This window comes from Eupeodes corollae, chromosome 1, assembly GCF_945859685.1.
Source record: "Eupeodes corollae chromosome 1, idEupCoro1.1, whole genome shotgun sequence".
NCBI classification, from domain to species: Eukaryota; Metazoa; Arthropoda; class Insecta; order Diptera; family Syrphidae; genus Eupeodes; species Eupeodes corollae.
The window spans coordinates 296,414,410-296,425,578 of NC_079147.1; the positions used below are offsets into that span (position 1 = coordinate 296,414,410).

The 11,169-nt window shown below is 37.5% G+C and overlaps 1 protein-coding gene across 1 annotated transcript; it reads left to right on the top strand.

Moving 5' to 3' along the window:
• The first annotated feature begins 8,781 nt into the window (after window positions 1-8,781).
• On the top strand, window positions 8,782-10,759 carry LOC129940905 (somatostatin receptor type 5). Its single transcript, XM_056049433.1, has one exon. The coding sequence runs from the start codon at window positions 8,850-8,852 to the stop codon at window positions 10,413-10,415; it is 1,566 nt and encodes a 521-aa protein (XP_055905408.1). The 5' UTR covers window positions 8,782-8,849; the 3' UTR covers window positions 10,416-10,759.
• The last annotated feature ends 410 nt before the right edge of the window (window positions 10,760-11,169 follow it).

The window sequence follows — 11,169 nt, forward strand, 5'->3', positions numbered from 1 at the left end:
GCCTCGAACCCGACCATTCTCTCAAATAAATATTTCCTTGTAACCGGTGGAAAAAGTGGAGAGCTTTTAATACCTTGGAAGTATCGTCTCCCTCGAAGGCGAAACCAAACAAGACGTCATCTGTCGCATCGGCAAAGCAAAAGCGGTTTCGGATTGTTGTCGAAAATTTGGAGTAATAATTCAATCTAAGGACAAAGCTACGACTTTTTCGCACTTATGTCGAATCTGTGTTTTTTAATGGTTGCAGCACTTGAAAGGTTACTTCAGCCATTACAAGAAAGCTGCAAACCTTCGTAAATAGATGTCTTCGTAACATCCTAAGGATTTTCTAGCCAAACCGTATATCAAATGAGGTCTTTCATAGAAGGATAGGCCACGAACTTATAGACTCTATAATACGAAGGCGTAAGTGGCAATGGATTGGACATGCGCTTCGAAAAGATAACTACTGCATTGCAGGCCGAGAAATGCCGTTGCATCCGCTTACTCAAGAAGGGAGAAGCACTGGATGACCGAGTAGTAGAGGCCCTATGTCCCTTAAGGGGTTCCCAACGGAATCAACAGGTTATTACTAAGGACCTAAGAAAGTAAATTAAGAAAAAAAATTGGTTTACCCAAAAATGTTACTTAAAGTTTGTAAAAATTGATTTCGATTCAAACAGCTTTTCAAAAATTTGAGATTATAGCGTTCAGCTAATTTAAACTTATAAGAAATATTTTTTTTAACATTTTGTAAAATTTTGAGAAAAATCGAATTGACAATTTTTTTACAAAAAAATAAAAAAACAAATTAATTTCAATTATCCAATTTGTAAAAATTTAAGAAATGATACTTAAACTGGTAAACATTTGTTTTCGACTAAAAATTTATTTAACAAAACTAGATTTTCAAAATTAACTATTTGTTTGTATGAAAAATATTGTTGGTAATTTAAATTTTTTTAAGAATAATTTAACTAACAACTTTTTTAACCCAACACGAAAACCTAAAAAAATTTAAGCAAGACAAATCGACAGACGGGATGGGAAGTTTTCAGTGTGGGTCGCATTACAGCCTCTTTTTTATAAAATAATCTGGCTTACAAAATAGCCTTCACTATAAATTAATCTTGATCATAAAAAATCTAGCGGTAATATGTTGGAACACGAACCTGTGTTTTAAAATAAGGATCTTTCTGGTCTGCTAATTTTATGAAATGCAAGCAAAGTTGAGATTAACTGCAGGTGGAATTTAAATTAGCCTTTTCTGGTCATATTTATTATAGTATACTAGCTGACCCGACAAACATTGTCTTGTCACATGAACAATTTCTAGAGAATATTTTGCTCGAAAAAAAAAACTTATTGTTAGTGTGTAAGGATGTGGTATATAAGTGGGAGAGGTGTAGAGCACTGTTAACAGTGACAAAATGTTAAAATAACAAATTATCAAACAATTTTTTTTTATTTATTAAAATTACTTCTTTATTAATAAAGATATCACTTATTATTACAATACTACAAAAAACCATTATCAATTCCTTAATGCAACGGAGAGTAGAATATTTTTTGTGATCCCATCTTTCCCAATATAAACAAATCACCCGAAAGCGCGCCATGTATAGTTGTCCGTATGAAAAACATGAAGTATTCAAATCTTTGCCGCAGACAGACATCGTTTGGCCTTGAGAATTATTGTTAAGACATTGCAAATGTCAATCTAATTATAATTTGAAGGTTTTTGAATTGAATTGACATATCTGGGTAACACACTGCGTCTGAGTTATTTTGAATATTTAGTGGCAGTTTAAATACTGAATGTTGCCGAACTGCCAGAAGATGCAACAGCTAATGCAATACCAATACTATTTTAGCAAGAACTAAGTAAAATAAGGAATGTTTTGCCAGTTTCCAGTTTAAAAAAAAAAATCCACCTTGTCCTGCCGAAACTGCAAGCATGATGTGGTCATAAGAGGTTCTTTTTTCTTAATTCGTTACCAATCGCTGCAGTATTGTATTGAAGTTCACGATTCACTTCAGTGACTATTAAATTAGATGCATTTCAATTTGGTATATACATACCGAAATGACTGAGTGGCAAGTTGGAAATGGTAATGCAAAGATCCTCAATATAAATCCATGGTTCATTGTACATAGTGTCACTGAATACTATTGTAAGATCGGTGCACCATAACACTTAGGAATATAAAAATTAGATAAAAACCTATTCTCAGTACTACGGAATGTACATGCAAAATTTCATTGAAATTGGTTAAGCCGTTTCGGAGGATTATGGCAACTAACACAACTAAATTCGATATTTTTAATCCTAACGGGGAAGGTGATTTGCTCCAGGAGGCACAGTCAAAACTTTTCTTTTGAATCTGTTGTTAGCTCAAATTCGGAAAAACAATGGTGTTGCTTTACCTTTCTTAGGAATATAAGCTACGCGGCCCTGATTCATTTCCTCTTTTTTTAACCGCACATCGAGAATGTTAAACACTTTACCCATCTCGGTTTTTTGCTATCTTTTGATATTCAGAACTTTAAGACCAATGTGCAGCGGTATCTCCTCTTTGGTCATTCCCTATTTTCCTAAAGCTCGCACTGTGTTTTAACTTTAAAAATGTTATGGGTATTAATAACCTCTTGAGTGCCCGCTAATTATAAGAAAAAAAATGGTTTAAGTTTATTCACTTGTTAAAGAACAATTGAGAAACCAAGCTAAAAAATAAAAATACGAAACCAATTCCATAACCAAAATTATTAAAGAAATACCTTAAGTTTACTTTCAAGTTGAGTCTTTAAATTCTTATAAAAATTTTTCTACATCATACTTACAGATCCTTATCAAAACTTAAGTATTAGTATAACTATGCCAACTCTATTTTGCACAAAAAATAAACTTCCCATTCCATCTGAAGGAACCTGTCATAATTCTAATTATATCACTTGACCCTATACTGTGTGCAAAAATAATCCTCTGGTCGTTTCAGTTTCTCTCACTTTTGATTAAACTCAAGAATTCAAGAACTCAAGAATGTCCTCTGAAATAATATCCTTCCCATTAACGAATGACGGAAGTAAACATAATTCCTTTACCTCTTTATATCTTTTCTGTTTGTGTGTGTTTTCTTTCCTGCATTAACAAAATACACAAAGCTTATAGCCCAGAGTCGGATTCTCTGAAATGGAGGCCTTTTATTTTATCAAACTTAATTAAAAACACCATTATATTCAGTCTAGATGAAAATGTGAAACTGAAAGATGTTTTAAGATAGAAGATGCAGGACGCTGGAGAATACCAACAGATACATAATGAGAGAGTTTCATCTTTCACATTTCACATCAGCATAACGAGTTTCAACGCCACTACCGCCGCCGATGAATAATTGTTTTTGAAACACTGTGAAATTTGCGTGAGGAAAAATTGCTTTTAATAAATAAAATGAAGATTTTGAAGAGCACAGGAAGCAGGAAGTTGGAACTGAATGTGCGGCATTATGTTTTAAATTACGAGTTGAGTGAAAAATAAATTAAGTTGAAGTGAATGTGAAATCATAAGTATTGTATATAAATGGAAAATTCGAGAAGAACATGAAATATGGGCTTTCTCATTTTTCAGTTAGTGTAAGCAATAAATCAATTTCTTTTTTAATAATATGAAGGAAGAACACATTATTGAAGATTTCAATTTGGTGGTTATGAAAAAATTATTAAAATTATGTTTTTTGAGAGATTTTTTTCAAAGTTTCAAAAAGTGAAATAGAAGAAATCGAGTTAACTCTAAGCCGTAAACTTATGTCGAAAAGTTTCATTAGAATATATGGTTTTAATGTTAACCCAAATAATTTTTGAAATATTTCCTTAAACTTAGTGTCTCATATAGACAACTTGACGAAAATATCAATTGTTTCTTTAGATAAGTGCAGCAGACGGAGAATTTTGACTTCCAAGGCAGTCTAGGGTCTGCATCAGTAAAAAATTCGGCGGAATCTGGGGTTGAAGATAAACAATTATCAAAATATCATCTTCAGCAAAGTGACTTATTTAAAATGGATTAGTGCATCAACGATTACAATCAGAAAAAGAAATAGATTACTCAAATTAGTGGTATCCTCAATAAGTTAGATCACCTTCTCCACTGATTCATTTAATTCTACCGTATCTGGAAACTATCATCTTCTCTCCATCCTTAATACTTTATATTTCTTTTACTGTCTGGATGATAATACTTCATCTATTAAGTCTAAAATCTCTTCCATTTTGAACCTTCGTATATTTGATTTTCATCATCTCAATATGCTTCTTAACAGCAATTATTTTAATCACTTTATCTACCCGTCTACACCTATCGACATAGATCTTTTTTTCATCTATACCTCTTATTTGGCTTGTCTTGTCCAATGCATTCCTTTCTTTAAATTAAAAATCTCTATTTCATCTCCTACCTAGAAGAAGAACTGCACAGCATCGGGAATGAAACAAGTTATGGACAACTTATGTAAAATTCCCGTTGCTTCTAAATTATCTCTAATACTAACAATCATCTTCTTCATTTTCAATTTTATCCCAATCCCTGAACCAGTTGATCTTATTACGACGCAAACCAACATGCGTCTCCAGCCAGCTCGGTCCCTAGCTAACTGTCTCCAGTTTCGCACGCCATGTTGGTTGAGGTCTTCACCCACTTGCGTGCGCCACCTGAGTAGCGGTCTTCCTCTACTGCGCTGTCTCTCAGGATTGGATTCTAAGACCTTCCGGGCTGGACTGTTGATGTCCATTCTCTCCACCATCCAAGTCATTGGACTTTAATTTCGTTGACCAGGTCAGTGTCGCTGTACAGCCCAAACAGTTCGTCATTATATCTTCTCCTCCATTCTCCATCAATGCGTACGGAACCCAAAATTACCCAAAGGTTTTTCCTCTAAACAGCATCCTAAGACGCTCTCATCTTTCTTTGACACGGTCCATGCCTCAGCGCCATAAATAAGAACCGGGATGATGAGTGTCTTATAGATGGTGATTTTACATGCTCGAGAGAGGGCTTTACTTCTCAATTGCCTTCTAAATCCAAAGAATCAGCGATTTCCAAGAGTTATTCTTCGTTTGATTTCAGCGCTGGTGTCGTTTTCTGTGTTAATAGCGGTGCCTAGGTAGACAAAGACCTTAACTATCTCCAAATTATAGCTGTCATCTTCTTCGCTTTCGTCGCAATGCTCACTGACATCACGCTTTGATCTTCCAATTATGCCAATATCATCTGCGTATCCGAGTAATTGGATAGACCTTTGGAAGATTGTGCCTCTAGTGTTGACGGTTGAGTTTTGCACAATTCTTTCCAGAACGATGTTGAAGAAGTCGCATGACAGTGCTTCGCCTTGTCTAAAACCTTTTTTGACATCAAATGCATCGGTAAGATCTTTTCCGACCTTGATAGAGCAGCGTGCATTCTCCATCGTCAAGCTGCACAAACGGATAAGTTTGAAAGGGATGCCAAAACTAGACATTGCTCGGTAGAGCTCTTCCCTATAGATGCTGTCATACGCGGCTTTAAAATCGATAAAGAGATGGTGGGTTTCGATTTGAAGTTTCTGGTGTTTTTTCAAGATCTTCCGAAGTGTGAATATTTGGTCGACAGTGGACTTTCCTGGTCTGAAGCCACATTGATAAGGACCAATCAGGTTGTTGACGAATGGCTTCAGACATTCACATAATACGGCAGAGAGGTTCTTATACGCAATGTTAAGGAGACTGATACCTCTGTAGTTGGCGCAGTTTAGAGGGTCTCCTTTCTTATGTATCGGGCGCACTATGCTGAGATTCCACTCATCGGTCATGCTTTCTTCCGAAAATATTTTGCAGATGAGTTGGTGCATGCTCGCCTGCTGGTTTGAATAGTTCGGCAGCGATGCCGTTAGCTCCAGCAGCTTTGTTTGACTTAAATTTAGATATAGCTATCTTCACTTTGTCAAGGTCGGGTAGGCGGAATCGTAGATCAGCGTCTCCTAGGTTGAGTGGTTCTATCTCCCTTACAGCGGTATTCGGTTTGTCGTCGCTGTTATATAATTTGGAAAAGTGATCTTTCCATATTCTCAGCATCGACTGCGGTTCTACTACGATGTTCCCTTGATCGTCTTTACAGGCTTCTGTTCGTGGCTGGTACCCTTGGGAGGTTTGTTTTACCTTTTGTTAAAATTTAAGAACCTCATTCCTGTTGTGACATCCCTCTATCTCCTCGATCGCGCGCTTCGCATTATCTCTTTTTTTCCATCTAAGATGCCGGTGTTCCTCTCTCCACTTCTGCTCGTAGAGCTCGCAAGCAGCTCTGGTCCTTTTGTGCAGCGCCGGCCGTTTTGTATGCCTCTTGTTTCGCTGCGTGCGCTTGCCGGCATTCGTCGTTAAACCAGGGGTTTCGCTGTGGTGGCCGTGTGAAACCTAGCACTTCAGAGGCGGCATCTCTGACGGCTGCAAGACAATTTTAACACTGGTTTTCAATGCTTAATGCAGGAAGCATAGGACTCCTTAGGAGGTTACTAGAGACTCGATCGGAAAAGGACATGGCAGTCTCTTGCGATTGTAGCAGTCTAACGTCAAAACTTCTCACAGTACTTCCTTGTTTTGGCTTGGATCGGGATATCCGTAGCCGTACCTTGGCTACAACGAGCTAGTGGTCCGAGTCAATGTTGGCCTCTCGGAATGTTTGGATATCCTGGATACTGGAGAAGTGTCGTGCGTCGATCGCAATGTGGTCAATCTGGTTGACGGTTGATTGATCAGGAGATTTCCATGTCCCCTTGTGGATATTGAGATGCGTAAACTGCGTACTAGCTACCAGAACGTCTCGCCCGCAGCGAAATTGACCAGCCTGAATCCGTTGTCGGAGGTGGTGTCGGGCAGGCTGTATCTCCCAAATATGCCACCAAAGATGTCGTCGCTTCCGAGCATGGCATTAAAATCTCCTAAGTCAATTTTAATGTCATAGCCAGGGCACTGATCAAATCCACACCCAAATAGACGCTGTATTTGTTCTCGGTAGCAGCCGCCACCGTAGTACATATCGCAGTCTTTTAGTTTGCGTCTGCCCGGTCCATCCCATCGCACTTCTTGGATGGCGGTTATATCTGCCTTGCAGCAGTTTAGGGCTTCCGCTAATTGTTCGGCTGCAAGTGGTCTGTTAAGGGACCTAACATTCCACGTACAGATCCGAAGTTCGTTGTCCTTATTTCGTTTGCGTGGGTTGTAAACAGTGAATCCGTCCGTATCCGAGACTTATTGGTGCTCCGAAACTTAAGGTATTTTTACGTGGCGAGGAAGTCACCCCGATGGCACAACCCCCAACCTGGATGGCCAGATCCTTAGTATAACTCCAAGGAAGGGGATAAACCGCTCCTTACAGGCCTGGGCTCTGAGTATGTCGAAGAAGCCCTATAAGGTGTTCACTAAGTAGTACAAGAACTGTAGACGCCACCGTTGATTCCATCTCGAGAATTCGTCTTATCCTCCTGGATAAGGAGAGGTGCCTTAGTGGAAACACCTCTCCCCGCTCCCTCGGTTGCAGCCTCCAACAACTTTCCACTAGGGTTGGCACTCAATCTCCAGTTTAGGTACTAGGCACCCGATGGTCACCGCAGGAAGGTTAGAGTAGAAGTTGATAGACAGAGGTTGGTTTTGAGAAAAACCTGTGGACGCTTGTGGTCCTCTTGAATGCACATGTCTACCATTTGAAAATCCCAATTGTGTAACGTCAAAGGAAAATCAGATGGCCTTCCTTAACTCTCAACTTCCTTGGCACATCTTCATCTGATCCAAAATAGTTAATCTTTTAGCGGCCTTATTCGGCCGGTGCTATAGTAATGGTTCAAATGAACACATCTCTGTCTTATTTCCTCTTCCGTCTATGTTAGATTAAACTTACTGAAAGATAACTTTTCTCCTGGCTCTATTGTACTTTGTGAACCCCTTACTAATTTCTTCCAACTTCCACTTACGCATGCTGTTTCCCCCTCCGTGTTGAAAGAATTGCAAAATATTTCCCATTTTAAAAAATGATTGTAGGAATTAATTACCGCCCCATTGCTAAGCTTTCGGCACTACCTAAGCTTTTTGAAAGCATCGGTTATTCTTCTCTTTATTTTTTATTTTGAGTCTCTTGTTTTCACGACACTCTTACCCAATTTGTCTCCAAAATGGTTCTTGTTCTAGAAAAAGTCTCGAAATTGATGTCAAAGCTGATGATCTCAGTAAAGTTTTTTGTAAAACCAGGCACCAAACTGTTAATTTAAAACTGAAAGATTTTAGTTTTCCAACACTGTTTATTGAGTTGATTAAATCTTAACTAGAAAACCATTATAATTGAGTTACTTCTAGAAAAGCTGTGTCTGATCCAATCTTCATATCCTCTGAGGTTCCTTAGGATAGCCATGTTGGTCCATTCCTATTTATACTGACGACATCAAAATAATCAAAGCAATAGTTTCTTTTGAAGACTCTCCTCTTCTTCAACATGACCTGCACAATGTTTTTAACTAGTGAAGTAAGACATTCTGGAACTTAAAATAAGAAATGTCAATCAATGACCTTCTCCCGTAAAAGTTTACCTTCATTTTCTCGAACCTGTCATTTCCGTAATGTCCCTCTCGAGAATTAAGTTTGCTGTACCCCACTCAGTTTTTATCAAGGAAACTATATATAACTTCAGACCAATAGAACATAAGTTAATTTTTGTTTTAGAATCTTATATTCATAAAAATATTTACCAAAAATGTCCCTTTTACTTAAATTCTCCCCTTCTTTTTCTTTTCAGAAAACAATGTCATCTGATGGACTTTCTTCGTATTTTTTGATGTGACGATACTAATTTTGGAAAGATGTCCTTATCAACAACAAAATCCACCGCTAAAAGCGGTCCATCTACCAGTCTCACCATTATTTTCCTTCTGCTGGGATCAATTTCAATGTCTATTGGAGAAAGAAAATCTGCCTCTGCACATCATCCTTCAACAGTTCCGTCAACTTCTGGACATTCTTCATCTTTGTATCTTGATGAATATCCTTCGAGTATTTTCATTCCGAACAACTTTGAGTCACAACAGAATTTCTGGAACAATTCATTAGGTTTTGGTCCAAATCAAACCTCTTTGAACTCATCCTTCTTCGATGACGAAGGCATGTGTCCATACTCTCAGAATGCCATTGGGACTTTCATCACAATGGTCCTCTATGCCACAGTCTGCATTGTGGGACTCTTTGGCAACACTCTGGTCATCTATGTGGTCCTGCGTTTCTCGAAGATGCAAACTGTCACGAACATCTACATTTTGAATCTTGCCATTGCCGACGAATGTTTCCTGATTGGAATTCCATTCCTTCTCTTCACTATGCAAATCGGCAGCTGGAAGTTCGGGGAGTACGCGTGCAAGGCGTACATGGTAAGCACTTCCATCACCCAATTCACATCGTCCATATTCCTGCTCATCATGTCAGCGGATCGTTACATCGCGGTGTGTCATCCCATCTCATCGCCACGCTATCGTACCCCATTAGGCTCAAAGATCGTCTCCGGAATCGCTTGGATCGCTTCAGCAGTCCTCATGCTGCCCGTGATTCTCTTCGCCAACACTGTTGTTCTGCACGAGGACCACTTGTCCTGCAACATCAAATGGCCCGAAAGTCACAATACACAATCGGGTACCACATTTATACTGTACACACTGATTCTAGGTTTTGCTACACCGTTATCTTTTATCTTGTGCTTCTACTACCTGGTCATACGGAAGCTCCATACCGTCGGGCCAAAGAATAAGTCCAAAGAAAAGAAACGGTCGCATCGCAAAGTTACTAAACTCGTCCTAACAGTGATTACAGTATATGTCCTATGTTGGCTACCCTATTGGATATCTCAAGTGGCCTTGATAAATTCCAAACCCGATGCGTGTAGGTCGCGTCTGGAGATAACGGTGTTCCTCTTGGTTGGTTGTCTGGGCTATTCCAATTCGGCCATGAATCCGATATTGTATGCGTTTTTGAGTGACAACTTTAAGAAGAGCTTCATGAAGGCGTGTTCCTGTGCCGCCCGCAACGACATCAACGCCCAATTACAGCTGGAAAATAGTTTCTTCCCGAAATTCGGCAAGAGTAAGCAAAAGGAACGTCTCCTCAGCTCCAAGGCAAAAGCGAAAGCGGCTCGAAATAACAATATGAACACAACTGTCACCACGGCTACAATTGTCGGCGATACAGGAACTGTCGCTTATACCGATGATGGAGGTGGTTGCGGTGGTGGTGGTGGCGGTCATAGGGGACGATTGAGTGTAACGATTCTGAGCAACAGTGGGAATTCATCGACGACAAATACCGGAAACGGCGAGCAGACACTCTCCACCACAATGACTAGCACGGGTGGGAAGCCGCCAGTTTTGCATACTGATTTGTAAATTCAAATAGTTATTCTTATTTTTAAATAAAAAAGGGTAATTTTAATAAAACTTAAAAACAAAATAAAACAAAACACTTAAGAATAATAAGGGGAGATAAGTTTGATTTTTGTATACAATTTATAAAAATTAAAATATATAATCGTTGCTTAGTTCTTTTTTAAGTTTAGATATGAATATTTTAAAAATTAAAATTAAAACAAATAAATAAATAATAAAATAATTTTTTACATGATATTTGGAAAAAAAAAATTAAGTATGATTTATTTTTTAAAGTAAATTAAAAACAAGGGAAAAATTGAAATAAAAATATTAAATTAAAAATAATGTTGTGAGTACACAGATTCAATGTAGATAGAAATTTATAGTTACGTAAGAAATTTTAAATTTAATAAAATATGAAAATAAAATTTTAAATTTTAAAAATAATTTTAAAACAATGAACACTTTGCTGTTGTAAAATATAAAAAAAGATAACAAAATGATAAATGAATTTTAAAATAAATAAAGATTACAACAATAACAAACATAAATAAATACAAAACAAGAGAGGAACATCGTGATAAAGAGGAGATTGTTTGTATTTAAGAAATAATCTCAAAATTTTGCGATGAGTTTGTAGCTTTAATAAAATAAAACTTCACGTAAGTATTTCTTTATAATAAAAATATTTAAAATGTTATTAAATTATTAGAAAACAATTTTTTTTGTTTTGAATATTAATTAAAACAAATATGAATTTTAATGACGAACA